At 36.9% G+C, this 12,371-nt stretch overlaps 1 protein-coding gene across 2 annotated transcripts in view; it reads left to right on the top strand.

Moving 5' to 3' along the window:
- The first annotated feature begins 3,908 nt into the window (after nt 1-3,908).
- The window catches only part of LOC114875760 (G1/S-specific cyclin-D2), a 60,963-nt gene continuing 52,500 nt past the window's right edge, over nt 3,909-12,371 (top strand). The window contains exon 1 of one of the 2 annotated variants that reach the window (XM_029186413.2): nt 3,909-5,456. In XM_029186413.2, coding sequence (XP_029042246.2) covers nt 5,259-5,456 — 198 coding nt within the window. In that variant the 5' untranslated portion in view covers nt 3,909-5,258. The remainder of the gene's footprint in view (nt 5,457-12,371) is intronic. The other variant, XM_029186412.2, reaches the window with a different exon arrangement.

The following is a 12,371-nucleotide window of genomic DNA, read 5'->3' as shown; positions in this document are numbered from 1 at the left end:
GGTAGCTGCAGCAGATTCTGAGAAAAAGGAAAATGCAATTGGCTAATTTTCTATGCCCACTTTTTTAAAAATTATCGATCAGATGTCAGGAGGAAACTAGCGAGCTTTTTTATTTTAAATGCAATTTTATAACTTCGACAAAAAGGGATTCTTTCGCCCACCCGCATCCGTGACTATATAAATGCAAATTCAACAATCGCTTATCAGGCCATATTACGCGGTGATAAAGAGCGAACAAGTTCGGTTAAAGATGCCGACTCGACGAGAAACCGGGTTCCACGACTGCGAATGGCTTATTTACCAGAAAAGTGAAGTGATTGGAAAATGTTTAACCCGTGAAAGAAGCTCGTGAAAGCAAAGTATGTTACTGAATAAATGAAGTGCCTAAACTTTCTTTTTTTTTTTTTTTAAAGCAGTTAACACAAATCGTATGACGAAAGTTTAAAGACACACTGGATTACGGTAAATTCATTACACTTTCATTGCATTTTTAATAAAAGTTACTTCTTGAACAATGTGTGGTTAATATTATTCATCTACAAATACATATATAAATTGAATAAAAAATCGCTTTAAAATCGTGTTAGGTCAGATCTAAATAAAGATTTATTTTTTAATAAAAATGAAAGATGTATTTAAAAGCATCAATATAATAATTTGTCAATTATTTAAACAAAGCAGCTTTAGAAGTGCTAGGGTTAATTTCATGAAAATCATGGAAAATTAAAAAATTCCACGTTCTAGTTTTCCAGAAAAAAAGGAAAAGTGCCAAATGTGATCTAACATACGAATCTCACGTGTCTCTACCTGCGTCCAATCATAAATCACCGGATATCTGTTTAACAAATACTCCAGCCCGAAAGCTACCTTTCAAACGAGCAATAAACCTTTTCCAAGAAAAAACCCTCAACTTTTCATGGAATGAAGAAACCGTGTCCACGTGTTGCTCCACGTGGCTCAATTAGGCTAAAATTCGTTTGCTCGCTGAATCGGACGAGTCCGATACTAACAATAAGACGAAGTTCGAAGGGGAAGTTGCGAGGCGTATCGTGAAAGATGGGTAAGCACCGAGCGGAACATTCATGCTCTAGCGAAATTAAATGGTAAAGCAGCGCGAACGCGTAGAGAGCCGCCTCGGAGCCATTTAAACCAGCCAGAGGCGAGGATATTCGCCTGGCTTTCCAACAGCATAAATCTTCCCCCGACATTGGCCGACCACGTGATGCAACCGGTATGTTGTTGGCCACTTTGTCGCAGCCCCATCGAAGAGAGAATCGTTCCTTGATGCCTTGCGAACGGTTGTCCCTACGATTTAGGGGATTGTCTGGTAGTTACGGTCGATTGTCAGCCCGCGGTGTTACTTAGATTCATGTGTCGCTATTCGATGAAAAGGAAGTAATGCCCGTTGCTCGCAGAGGTAATTCTTCGCATCATATTCGATGATGATCGGACATCTGGGAGGAAAACAGCTGTGCAATTAACCCTTTCGTTATGCACATTAAATCATATGTAGCTATAAGATGGATAATTTCACATTTGTACAAAACAAACGGCATTTTATTAGAATAATCTTACATGTTGTAGTAACAAAATTATAAAGATGGAAATGATATGAAATAGAGAATTAAAAATTAAATTAGAATTGTGGCTCTCTCCATGGTCCGCCGTTTAATTTTTCACTGTTTTAGTTCATTTTTACTCAATCCTGAACTCAAGTGCCAACCGATATGCAGAGATTGCGTAACAATAAAAATCAGGATTTTTATCCTCCCCTTCAACCCTGCTTATAAGTAGATATATGGAAACATAATAACATTTTTACTACAAGTCCAAAGGTACTTGAATCTTTTTTAAAAGCTAGATGACGTGTTATCGTTTTGAAAAAATTGCAATTAGTACATAATAATAAACTCGCATAAATTGGTAAGAAACCTAAGAATTAACTCTCGGTTAGCACACTTCTATGAAAATAATTAAATATTTGGTACACTGGGTCAAACGTACCTTATCCAATACTGTAAAGCAAATATCTAAAAAAATATGTGTTTCTTGGAAAAAACACAAAGGATCTTTTTCAAACAAGAATTTTTTCCTTGGTATTTTAAAAAAGTATAACAACATCTAAAGTTGTCCTATGCTAAATTATTACATTTTAGTGGCCCAATATAAAAGTGAATCGCAAACCAAAAGATAATTTAAATTAAAACAATATTACAGGGTCTGAGGTGTCCAGAGTACCAACCAAGTGTTAATCCTCAAGCCAAGCGAATAAAATAAAGATAATCTCCATTAAATAATTCCGCAGCAAAGGAAAAAGTATTTAAATAATGATAACCAATCCAAGCGAGCGAGTCATCGGATCGATTGCAAATCGAACAGTAGAATATCCGGTTGGCACAAGGTCTACTTATACCTAATACGTGATGTCCGATATCATTCGGACTTACTCGTCCGTAGTACTCGAGCGTACCACTTATTGTTCAGTCGTTACGACGTCGTCTGGTACGCGCAACGCAACATCCGGTCTCGTAAGTTGCACGCGCGTACGATGCCGTAGTAAAAGCGTAGTAAGTACACGCGAACAAGCCCCAAGGAGCCGCGGGTTTCGTGTAACGAAGAACGAATTCCCACTCCTACACGGACCGTTTCTTTCTCCCGGCCCGTTGAAATTATCCACCGGAAGTGGCCCTTACTTTCCCTGTACACGGTTCAGAAATTTCTTGGTTAAACGAACGAACAAACCTCTAGCTTATTTCAATCGCCACACGAGCATCGTACACCTTAATGAGTGTACGCAATCAACGCAATTAAATACGAACTACACTTTTTGAATTTTTCATTCTGAAGGAAAATGTAGAGGAAGGCCAATTTAATAAATTGTCGATAGTCTTCACTGCGGAACGTTCTGATTGATATTTGTGAAAAAACGAAACCAAAAATTAGCCATTTTGTATTAAGAATATTAATCGAAGGTTTCGATTATTTCGAATTTTCAAGAAAGTTTAAGCATCGAATTTTATGTTATAAAGATTTCATTGATAATACAACTGAGATGTAATTTAAAACCTGAAGATTGATGAAAGTTATCGTATAAACATTTATGATAAACATGTTGATCGTTCCAAAGGTGAAAGATATTATCAATTCTGATACTCATCAAAAATTGTACAAGATATTGTATATAAATTAGCAACAAAAAATAACACTCAAAATCAAAAACAAAAAAGTTGCATAGATGTAAATAGGGTGGTTTTAATTAAAAATTGATTAAATAAATAAGAAACTAAGGTCTTTGGGCAATTTTCAATGCTATTTTTCCTATTTTTATGAAGAATATCTCAAGAGATACGTAGTCAGTTGTTACGTTATGAAACTGAGATAACAAGCTGTAAGGTGCTCTTAAAAAGTTGAAATTTTGATAGCAAGAATGATGGAAAAATTTTCGACGACGTAATGAACGAATGAAAACGAATAAGTCCGAACATGACCGAACTCTTTTGAACCAACGTTGGATCACATAGAAATGGTACCCTATGCCATCGTTAAATCGATCATCTATTGACTTCTATATCGTTTATTTTCATTCCTTAACACGAAGACAAAATATAATGACTCAAAAAATTTCACAAAAATTCTTGTATCAAAGTCTCCTAAAATATACACCATAATTAAATTTAAAAAAAAATAAGTACTAGAAATGTTATGTCTGTTCCGGAGTTGTTCGAATATTTGTGAAGACCATAAAGCAATATTTCTTATGTATTTTCTAGGTACCGACGGAGATCGTAAATTTCGCACGGCCCTGAACGCGCTAACGAAATCATTCCCGTTCAGAAATTCATCCCAGGTCATAGTAGGCTCAAAGACGGTAGGTAGGTTTAAAACGCTATCGCCTTGGAAGCCGTCGTTTCCGTGGTTCGTCCCTGGAAATAACAGGAGAACGCCGAAGGTGGCGAGCCTGTAGGTGGCAGTCGCGCCGTTGGGTTCCTGTTACACGATGCGAATCCAGCACTGGCGCCCCAGTCATAGGGGAACGGTGGTGGGGGAAGAGTTACGTTTCACGTGACACGTTGGCGCCTTGGTGGTAGGGATCGATCGTGGGGTCACGTGACCGTATGGCGCCGAGGTGGTGGGGATCGATCGGGGGGTCACGTGACCGTATGGCGCCGAAGTGGTGGGGACGCACCTACCACCCCTTCGGTTTGGAGCGAACCGGCAAGACAGGAGGACTGCCGGCATTCTGACCTGGTAAGTCGCCAGTGTCGGATCGTGAGAACAGTGTTTGTGAGAGGCTAGGCTCGCTACGCAGGACATTTAAATCGACCGTGAGCAGACGTTGGTTCTAAAGAAAACGGTTTCTCCGCGTACACCGGCCGCCAGCTTATCGCGACAATTGTGGACATAACTCGCGATCGACTCCGGCCGCGACACTAACCGACGAAACACGAACAAGGCCGAATAATACGCTTATTTATTAGAATCCTACGTCCCACGATCCTTCGAACGATTACTCTTTATTCATTCGTTAGTGTGCAGCCGCGGCTCGTTCGTGTGTCTTTTTTTTCTCACTTGGCTCGAGAGACGAAAAGTACGAGAAACGAAATAGAAAAAAAAAAAGAAAGAAGCGATACGAGCCGACAATTACGTCAAACAAGCGAGAAGAGGGAAGTCGAAAGGAAGACAGTGGTGTTGTGCATGAAGGAAGAAAACCCCGTACCGACGTCTCTGAATATTTTTTACACCGTTGCCTTCATCTCGTGTCGTACAATATTGTTTTCGCGTAAACGGCCTTTACGTGAGTGATATTTCGGAGTCATCGTCCGAAACCAAGGTCTCTCTTGTTGGTACATGTATCTATATACCCGCAAATACGGTACACACGTGTATGTATGTTATTTAGTGAAGTGTTGAGTGGCCCGGTCGCGCGTCTCTCTTCTCGTGCGGATTCGTGTGAACTTCTGTCTGTATCTTTACGATCGATTCGTGCATGCTCTGTCTGGTCGCGGCAGCGAAAAACGGTTTGGCAACGTGGCACGTGAATAAAGTGACACCACGACGGCGACGGCGACGATCACGAGGACGGCGGTGAGACGAAGTAACGGAAATAACGAACGTGAAAGAAACAAAATACAGCCGATCTGACGGCGTCCCGTCGGAATTGGCAGAACCGGTGGATCGTTCGTTCGCGTTAGTCGAATAGGAGGCTGTGCGGCCGTGACGTGACGTTATTCTAGAGGTTAGAAAACGCCACGGGTACCATGGATTTGCTTTGCTGCGAAACAACCGAGTCGGAGTGCAGAGCGTACGCCGATCCAGCTCTACTCGGTGACGACCGTGTCTTGCAAAATCTGCTGAAAACCGAGGAGAGATATGCGCCTAGCAGTTCTTACTTCGAGTGCGTGCAGAGGGACATCTCGCCGCTCATGCGCAAGATCGTCGCGGAGTGGATGTTGGAGGTGAGCAATCGTTTCCGGTCCACGTGTCGCCCTTGAATTTTCCCAAATTTCTCGCATTCTCTACCCTATATTAACCAAGTGTCGTTAAGAAAAAAATTCCCTTTGACTAGTAAATTTTTATATACAAAAGGGATAGGATATCGACGCTTATTATTTATTTACCGTTCGCATGGCTCTCGCGTTTCGAGCTGCTTTTCCTACTGTCAGCAACTTGACAGCCAGTGTGCGCAATCATACTTGTTGATAATACTCGACGTTAAGCCTCTGCTCGCTGAAAAACGTTGGTATACACTACCGTTCAAAAGTCATAGCTGATAACCTTTCGTTTGTATAATATAAATTCCATACTATATCTTTATTGTTATATATATCAAAACTCCGATTATATTTAAAACTTAGCGAAATGTTAGTTGGAGTTCTATGACTTTTAAATGGGAGTGTACAATCGAACGCTATCGTTTTCATTGTTCAAACCAGTCGCGATAAACAGAAACAATTGAATCATTCGCATTGCATAACCGTATTATACTTACGTGTTCTAAAATCTCAAATAAAACTCGGTGCGTCCTTATTCGAATGGAAGGATAAATCGAATAAGAAATTATTTAGTTATTTCAAATTGGCTATAAAGTAGAGAAGGAGTTTTTATTAGAAGTTACATACTCGTTTTTACTTTCGATAGATCGCATAGCGGAAGTCCGTTTGATATATCGAACGGTCGAAACGAGTTTGCCTATCGTTTAGTTTTCTTCAGTAGAGCGTTGCAAAGTTAACCGTGCAATAAACGGTGAAGAGAAAGAAGGTTCAGATTATTTTTGGCTGCGGCGAGCGAGCTGAGACGCGTTCGGTGACGTCGAACAAGAACGCGTCTGCTGGAGTCCCTTTAAAATTTAAAAAACACGCTTATTGCGTAGGTACGCGATTTACTGGCGGCGCGTGCGGTTCTTTCGTTGGATCGTCATTGACAAAACGAATCGGTCACTGATTCCGTCACCATTCTTTGCCATAGGTGGTCTCGATAACGACCGTTATTAATATTTCACTTTCGGCGGTTGATTCTCCCACAGCGCGCGGACCATGGAGAGAGACCCAACTTTCATTTCATTTACAAAAAGTTACGAAACTTTGTGAATATGTACGGAAATTCTTCCTGATTAAAACGTAATTTTCGTTTATTGTCCGTTTTCAATCTAAGGGAGTGAAAATCGCCCATAAAGTTTCTCTCTTTCTCCGAAATTATTGAAGATATTAAAAAACTACATGAGCAAAAGTTGTTCATCTTAATGTATATTATTTTTTGATGTTGAAATAAGTAATTGTTTTGAAATATTTTTGTTTATAATTGTTTGTGATTGTTTAAATAATTTCTACTTTCAGCATGAAAAAATACTATACATTGAGACAAATAACTTTTGCTTATGAAATTTTTTAATGTCTACATCGGTTTCGAGGAAAAAGAAAAAAATGTAAAACAACTGAAACTTCAAGGGCGATTTTAACCCTTTCAGGCTGAAAACAGGCAGCAAACGAAAATTGCATTTTAATCAAGAGAACACCGCCTACATATTCACAAAATTTTCGGGGAAACTTCCGAAAGGCCCCATCACCCCAGGACAACCAAACTTCGGATTTATAGTAATTGAGGGACGAGAAATCGAATGAGACCATTTTCAGAACTGGCAAATAAACCGTTCTCGAGATATACAGGGTATTCTAAAAGTGCGGAAGCCCCATATTATCTTGATAAGAACGCATTTCTACACAAAATGACTAACCCTAACCCTAACCTAGGTTAGGTTACACAAAATGACTAACCCTAACCCTAACCTAGGTTAGGTTACGCAAAATGACTAACCCTAACCCTAACCTAGGTTAGGTTACGCAAAATAACTAACCCTAACCTAGGTTAGGTTAGTCATTTCCGTGAAAATGCGTTCTAATCGAGGTAATAGGGGGTTTCCGCACTTTTAGAATACCCTGTATATCTCGAGAATAGTTTATTTGCCAGTTCTGAAAATGGTCTCATTCGATTTCTCGTCCCTCAATTACTATAAATCCGAAGTTTGGTTGTCCTGGGGTGATGGGGCCTTTCGGAAGTATACCCACAAAATTTCATAATTTTTTGAATTTCCGGGTTCGAGATCATTCCTTGTTAGTAAATTGTTACTAAATTTGAAACTGTTCTTCTGAAAATAAATAAAAATAAGCAAACGTAAAATTATTTAAATACAGAATGAAAATAAATTTGAATTGAAAAATTGGAGAACAGTGGTAGAAGCAAAAGTAGCTTTGCCTTAGATTCTGGTCGTGTAATCGTTCCACAGCAGACTTCCTTCGACGACTATGGTAATGAATTCCCCACTTCCGGATCGAATTGCACGATTCCACGTTCATTTTTCCTTTCAACGTGACTCTGGCCCGCTGACAATGTAGTCTGGCTAGCCAGTAAACGTTTAAATGCCTGCTTCCCAAGCGTGCCCTGACAGAAATATGTGCGTTTCGCACGACAAACGTATCTTGCCTTTTTTTTTTCTTTGCAAACTAACGTTTCTAACGGTAATTGTTCCTTCCTTCTTTTTTTTATATCCTGGCAACCTATTTGAGGCCCAACTTTTGTTACAGTTGAATGACCAGCTCCGATGGTCGATGTTCTTTTTCTTGTTTCATTGCGGGAGAATATAAGAAGAACTTTTTGAAAATAAATTTTCAATTTGAAAAAGAAAAGGCACACAATTCATTTATAGGGTAAACAGACCAGTAGATGGACGGTTTAAGTAATTCTGAAGTTTATATTAAGTTTCTTTAAAAATATTTGTCTTATAAAAAAAAAATCAGAAGTTTTGTACTTAAAAATATTTAAATTTAAAGAAAAAATTAATTGCATGTAGAGAAATTAATTTGTTCAAGCGTAAAATGATGAAAATTGTACTAAATAGCAAGTATTACCATTAGATGTACGATAGAGCTAATTTATATGTTTATTTATAAATTTCTAATATTATTTTTACAATCATACTTAATAATAAATATTCTTTGCGTGCAAAACAAATTTTCATAAAAAATGTTACTTTTATGAAATAATAAATGTTTTTTCTACAAAATAAATTAAAAATTTAATTTTCTTATAATTATCAATTAATATACCATCGTCAATCTACTGGGCTCTGTTCATCTACCGGCTTGCTTAATTTATTGTAGAAAAATAATTTTCTTTTTTAAATTTATTGCATTTAAGCAGTATCTTATTTTAGTTATAGAAAATTTGTCCTAAAATCTACGTTAAGGTTGCACAAGGTTATTTTCGATTCGAATTCATAAAGAAATTGATTAGTTGAAAGCGAGGAACTTGAACGTCCAGAATCCCCACGCTTTCTAATGATGTAACTCTTGTTAAATTAGAAATCGTTGTTGAAGATCATCGCATTCCGCCCGTAATTAACCATCGACGGTCACGTTTCATCATGAAAACTAGACTGTGAGATATTTAAAAATCCCGAGGTTGTATAGGTCATTTCATAAATATTGATAAGAATAACAAGGACCTATCTAATCTTTGTGCTAAGATAACGCGTTAATTTCTTATGTAATACATTGACTGTTTCAGAGATAGATAGGTTCTGTTAAATGGTTGTCTGAAAAATTCAATTGTATATTATAAATCGTTTAGTAATTCTAATTCATTCGTTCGTTAAATAACCATCGTCTTTATCTTAAAACACGTATGTATATTTAATCTTAAACCGCACACTTTGATGATAAATCATTAGATTAAATGGTTGATTAATTTTCGACATTCCAGGAAGTAATTAGATTCGAAGACATTTGAATTTGAAATAAGGATTTTTAAATTTGCCATCTGTCCACGAATTCTAATGCGATACTTTCACTTTGTATCGGTTTTGCACATCTAATTATCAGAAAATTAAACACGAATCTATTCATTAAGAATACGTTAGAAATTTTTGGAATTTATCTCTCTTTCTTGGGCACACGATGAACTTTTAACCCGTTTGAGGGTTAATTAATGTCTAAAAATTTTCGACTTGCATTATTCTTTGATTCGCAGATTCAATTATTATCCATCAAACGTTAGAGCAAAGGGTTAAACGTTTCACGAAGCCTTGCGGTCATTTCTCCAGAACAGTTTCCCGCGATTAGTGGTTCAAGGCCCACTGTTATTCGGGCGTCGATTGATTTTTTTGCACGATTAATTGCAACGATCAGAAAGGTTTGTAAAGTCGGCCTTGGAGCACACGGCTACGATGGGAACGTGACTGGACTCTGGCTTCGCGTGTACACTCGCGATCAAATCAGGCTTCTCTAAGAAAATATTAATATTAGAAGTAATTTAGACAGAAAATAAAATCATTTTTATTTATTATATATTATAACATTTGGTATACAAATGGAAAAGTACGAAGTTTTTTAATATCTTCAATAATTTTGAAGATTTTCACTCCCTTGTTAAAAACAAGGTAAATTGTATTATGCAATTTAAATTTTCCCGCGCAAACGTTTGTACGCAAGTGGTGGGGGTTACGGATCTATATACAGGGTGTCCCGACGGAAGTGTGACAGATCCGTTATTCCGTAATGAGACAAAAGATTATTGATTTTATTATTGAAAATTATTGTGTCTTACCGCACCAATAGGATTGCTTTTACTATTTGCTACTCAAACCGAGACGACTCCACTGAAAATTGATAAATTTGTAAACGTTATATCTTGAAAACTAATTAAAATCGGGGGTTAAGGTTCGGTATATAACCTAAATTGACTGCAAGAAACCGATTAAAGTTGGTAAGAAATTTTTGTACAATTTTGGGACTGCGCATGCGCTATTCAATACTGAACATGTGCTATTCGATACTGCGCATACACAGAACCTAACCTAACCTTAGCACGATATTTCGAAAACGGTAAGACATCCAGCTCTGAGACCAACTTTAATCGGTTTCTTGAGTCAATTTAGGTAATATTCCGAACCTGAGTTCTCAATTTTGGCGGGGCCATTTAGAAACACAGCCAAATCGAGTGTATACATTCAAGTTTAATAAATTCATTTTGAAAAGTACTGTCACATGATCTGAAAAAACATGTATAGTTCCATTTAAAAAACGAAACTTGATCATTATATCTCTTAAACTAATAAAGCAAAAAATTTTTTATTTCGATCAAAACATAGTTCCCATTTTACCGTGCAATTTCCATATCAACAATTTTTTGTATCATTACTAGTTACGGAATAATGGGTCTGTCACACTTCAGTCAGGACACCCTGTATACAGAGCCTTCTCCCCTGCAGCGTCATTCTCCTCGCGAACGCCTAAGGGGAAGGGTGAGAACCCGGGGCGTTACCATTTTCCCGGTGAAGCCTGATTTGATCGCGAATGTACTTACACGCGTGTCGAAGTCCATTGCTTTGAATTCTTTGGCATTAGAGAAGCATTCGTCGGTCGAATTGCTTTAGCTCGTTTTCTGCTTCCTTCTCGGCTATGCTTCGCATAACTTATCGAGCATCTTGCAGGTTCAACCCTTCTCAGATGTTGCTGGTGAATGATAATACATACACTTTTTTTCCTTCTGTGGGACAATGTACTTATTTACCGTAGATTGTTCACTTTTATTAAGCTGCATAATATAATCATGATACTTTAAGTATTATAATTGATATTGATTTGGTTTATTAAAAACTTTGTTACTGCTGCTTAAAAAAATTTAATAACATTGTTAACTTCTAGCTTGAGATTGGTCAATTTTCATAAATAATATTAATTTAATCGTGCAACAGTGTTCGGATGGTTTGTTGTATTGTCTGAGCTTAATGCGTTCACTGCTACAGTAGAAAAGTCTGTATATAGTCAGACAGGTTACAATTACAATTACTCAGCGTACAATCATTCTGTTTTACAAATGCATAATTTCTGAACAAAAGGGTTTCATATATTGGAACAATCATTTTTAAAGGAACAGTGTAAAATTTAGAAAATGAAAATAATATAAAGTAGGTATAGAATTAAATTAAAGTGGTGGCTCTTTCCATGGTTTGTTCGAGGTGACTGGCGCAGTAGAAACGGGCGTGTGTGGTAAGACACGACAGTAGAATCGAATCGTTCGCTTCAGTTTAACAGTAATTTAAATTAATATCTATCTTTTTTAACATTTTTTTAATCAATCAATTTGTGATATATCATTTAAATAATTTTCGAAGTATTTAGTATGAATCCTTGGATCTATATCTTATCATTTATCGTTAGAAAGATCGACATTTTTTGTGAACATATGTTCTTTCAAAGAAATAAATTAATTGGGTCATAATTCGTGAATTCAATTAACAATTTTCAATATTCATATCTCAAAGGACTCGAAAGTCTTGATACAGATCTTTCGAGAGTCTCGATAAGTACTAAAAGCTGTGGAAAGTTTTTCAATCTTTTGAAAGTAAATTTATTACAGTTATTGAAACTTTCCAATATCCCTCGGATTTATCAAAATCTGATTATTTTCGGGGATTGTTGTATTCTGAGACTATCAAAATTTCTTTCGTCATATTTATTTATATTTAATAAGGTTTTTAAAAGATTCTGTATCTCGAGAGTTCCTCTTATCTCGTTCATTTTTACATTTATCAAACACCGAATCAAAACAATGTTTTGCATTGAAAAATCAAAACTGAAAAATCATTCTCTTCGGAACAAGTTCAATATTATCGCTGTAATGCGTTAATGAACGTCGATTTGCTTCCTTCGAAAATGCCATGACATTTCGAAAACGAAATCCTTTTAGAGCAGAAACGTTAATTATTCTAATTCAAGATACTTCATTAACTTCTATCTGAACTGATTTCTCTTTTTTTTCACGATTTTATTTTGCACATTTCAAGTTCAGTTTTACATAATCGAAGTGTTTCATTT

The sequence above is a fragment of the Osmia bicornis genome, chromosome 8, assembly GCF_907164935.1.
Source record: "Osmia bicornis bicornis chromosome 8, iOsmBic2.1, whole genome shotgun sequence".
In the NCBI taxonomy this organism is placed as follows: Eukaryota; Metazoa; Arthropoda; class Insecta; order Hymenoptera; family Megachilidae; genus Osmia; species Osmia bicornis.
Note: the sequence above shows the minus strand (reverse complement) of the source record. Positions and strands in the feature narration are given on the sequence as shown.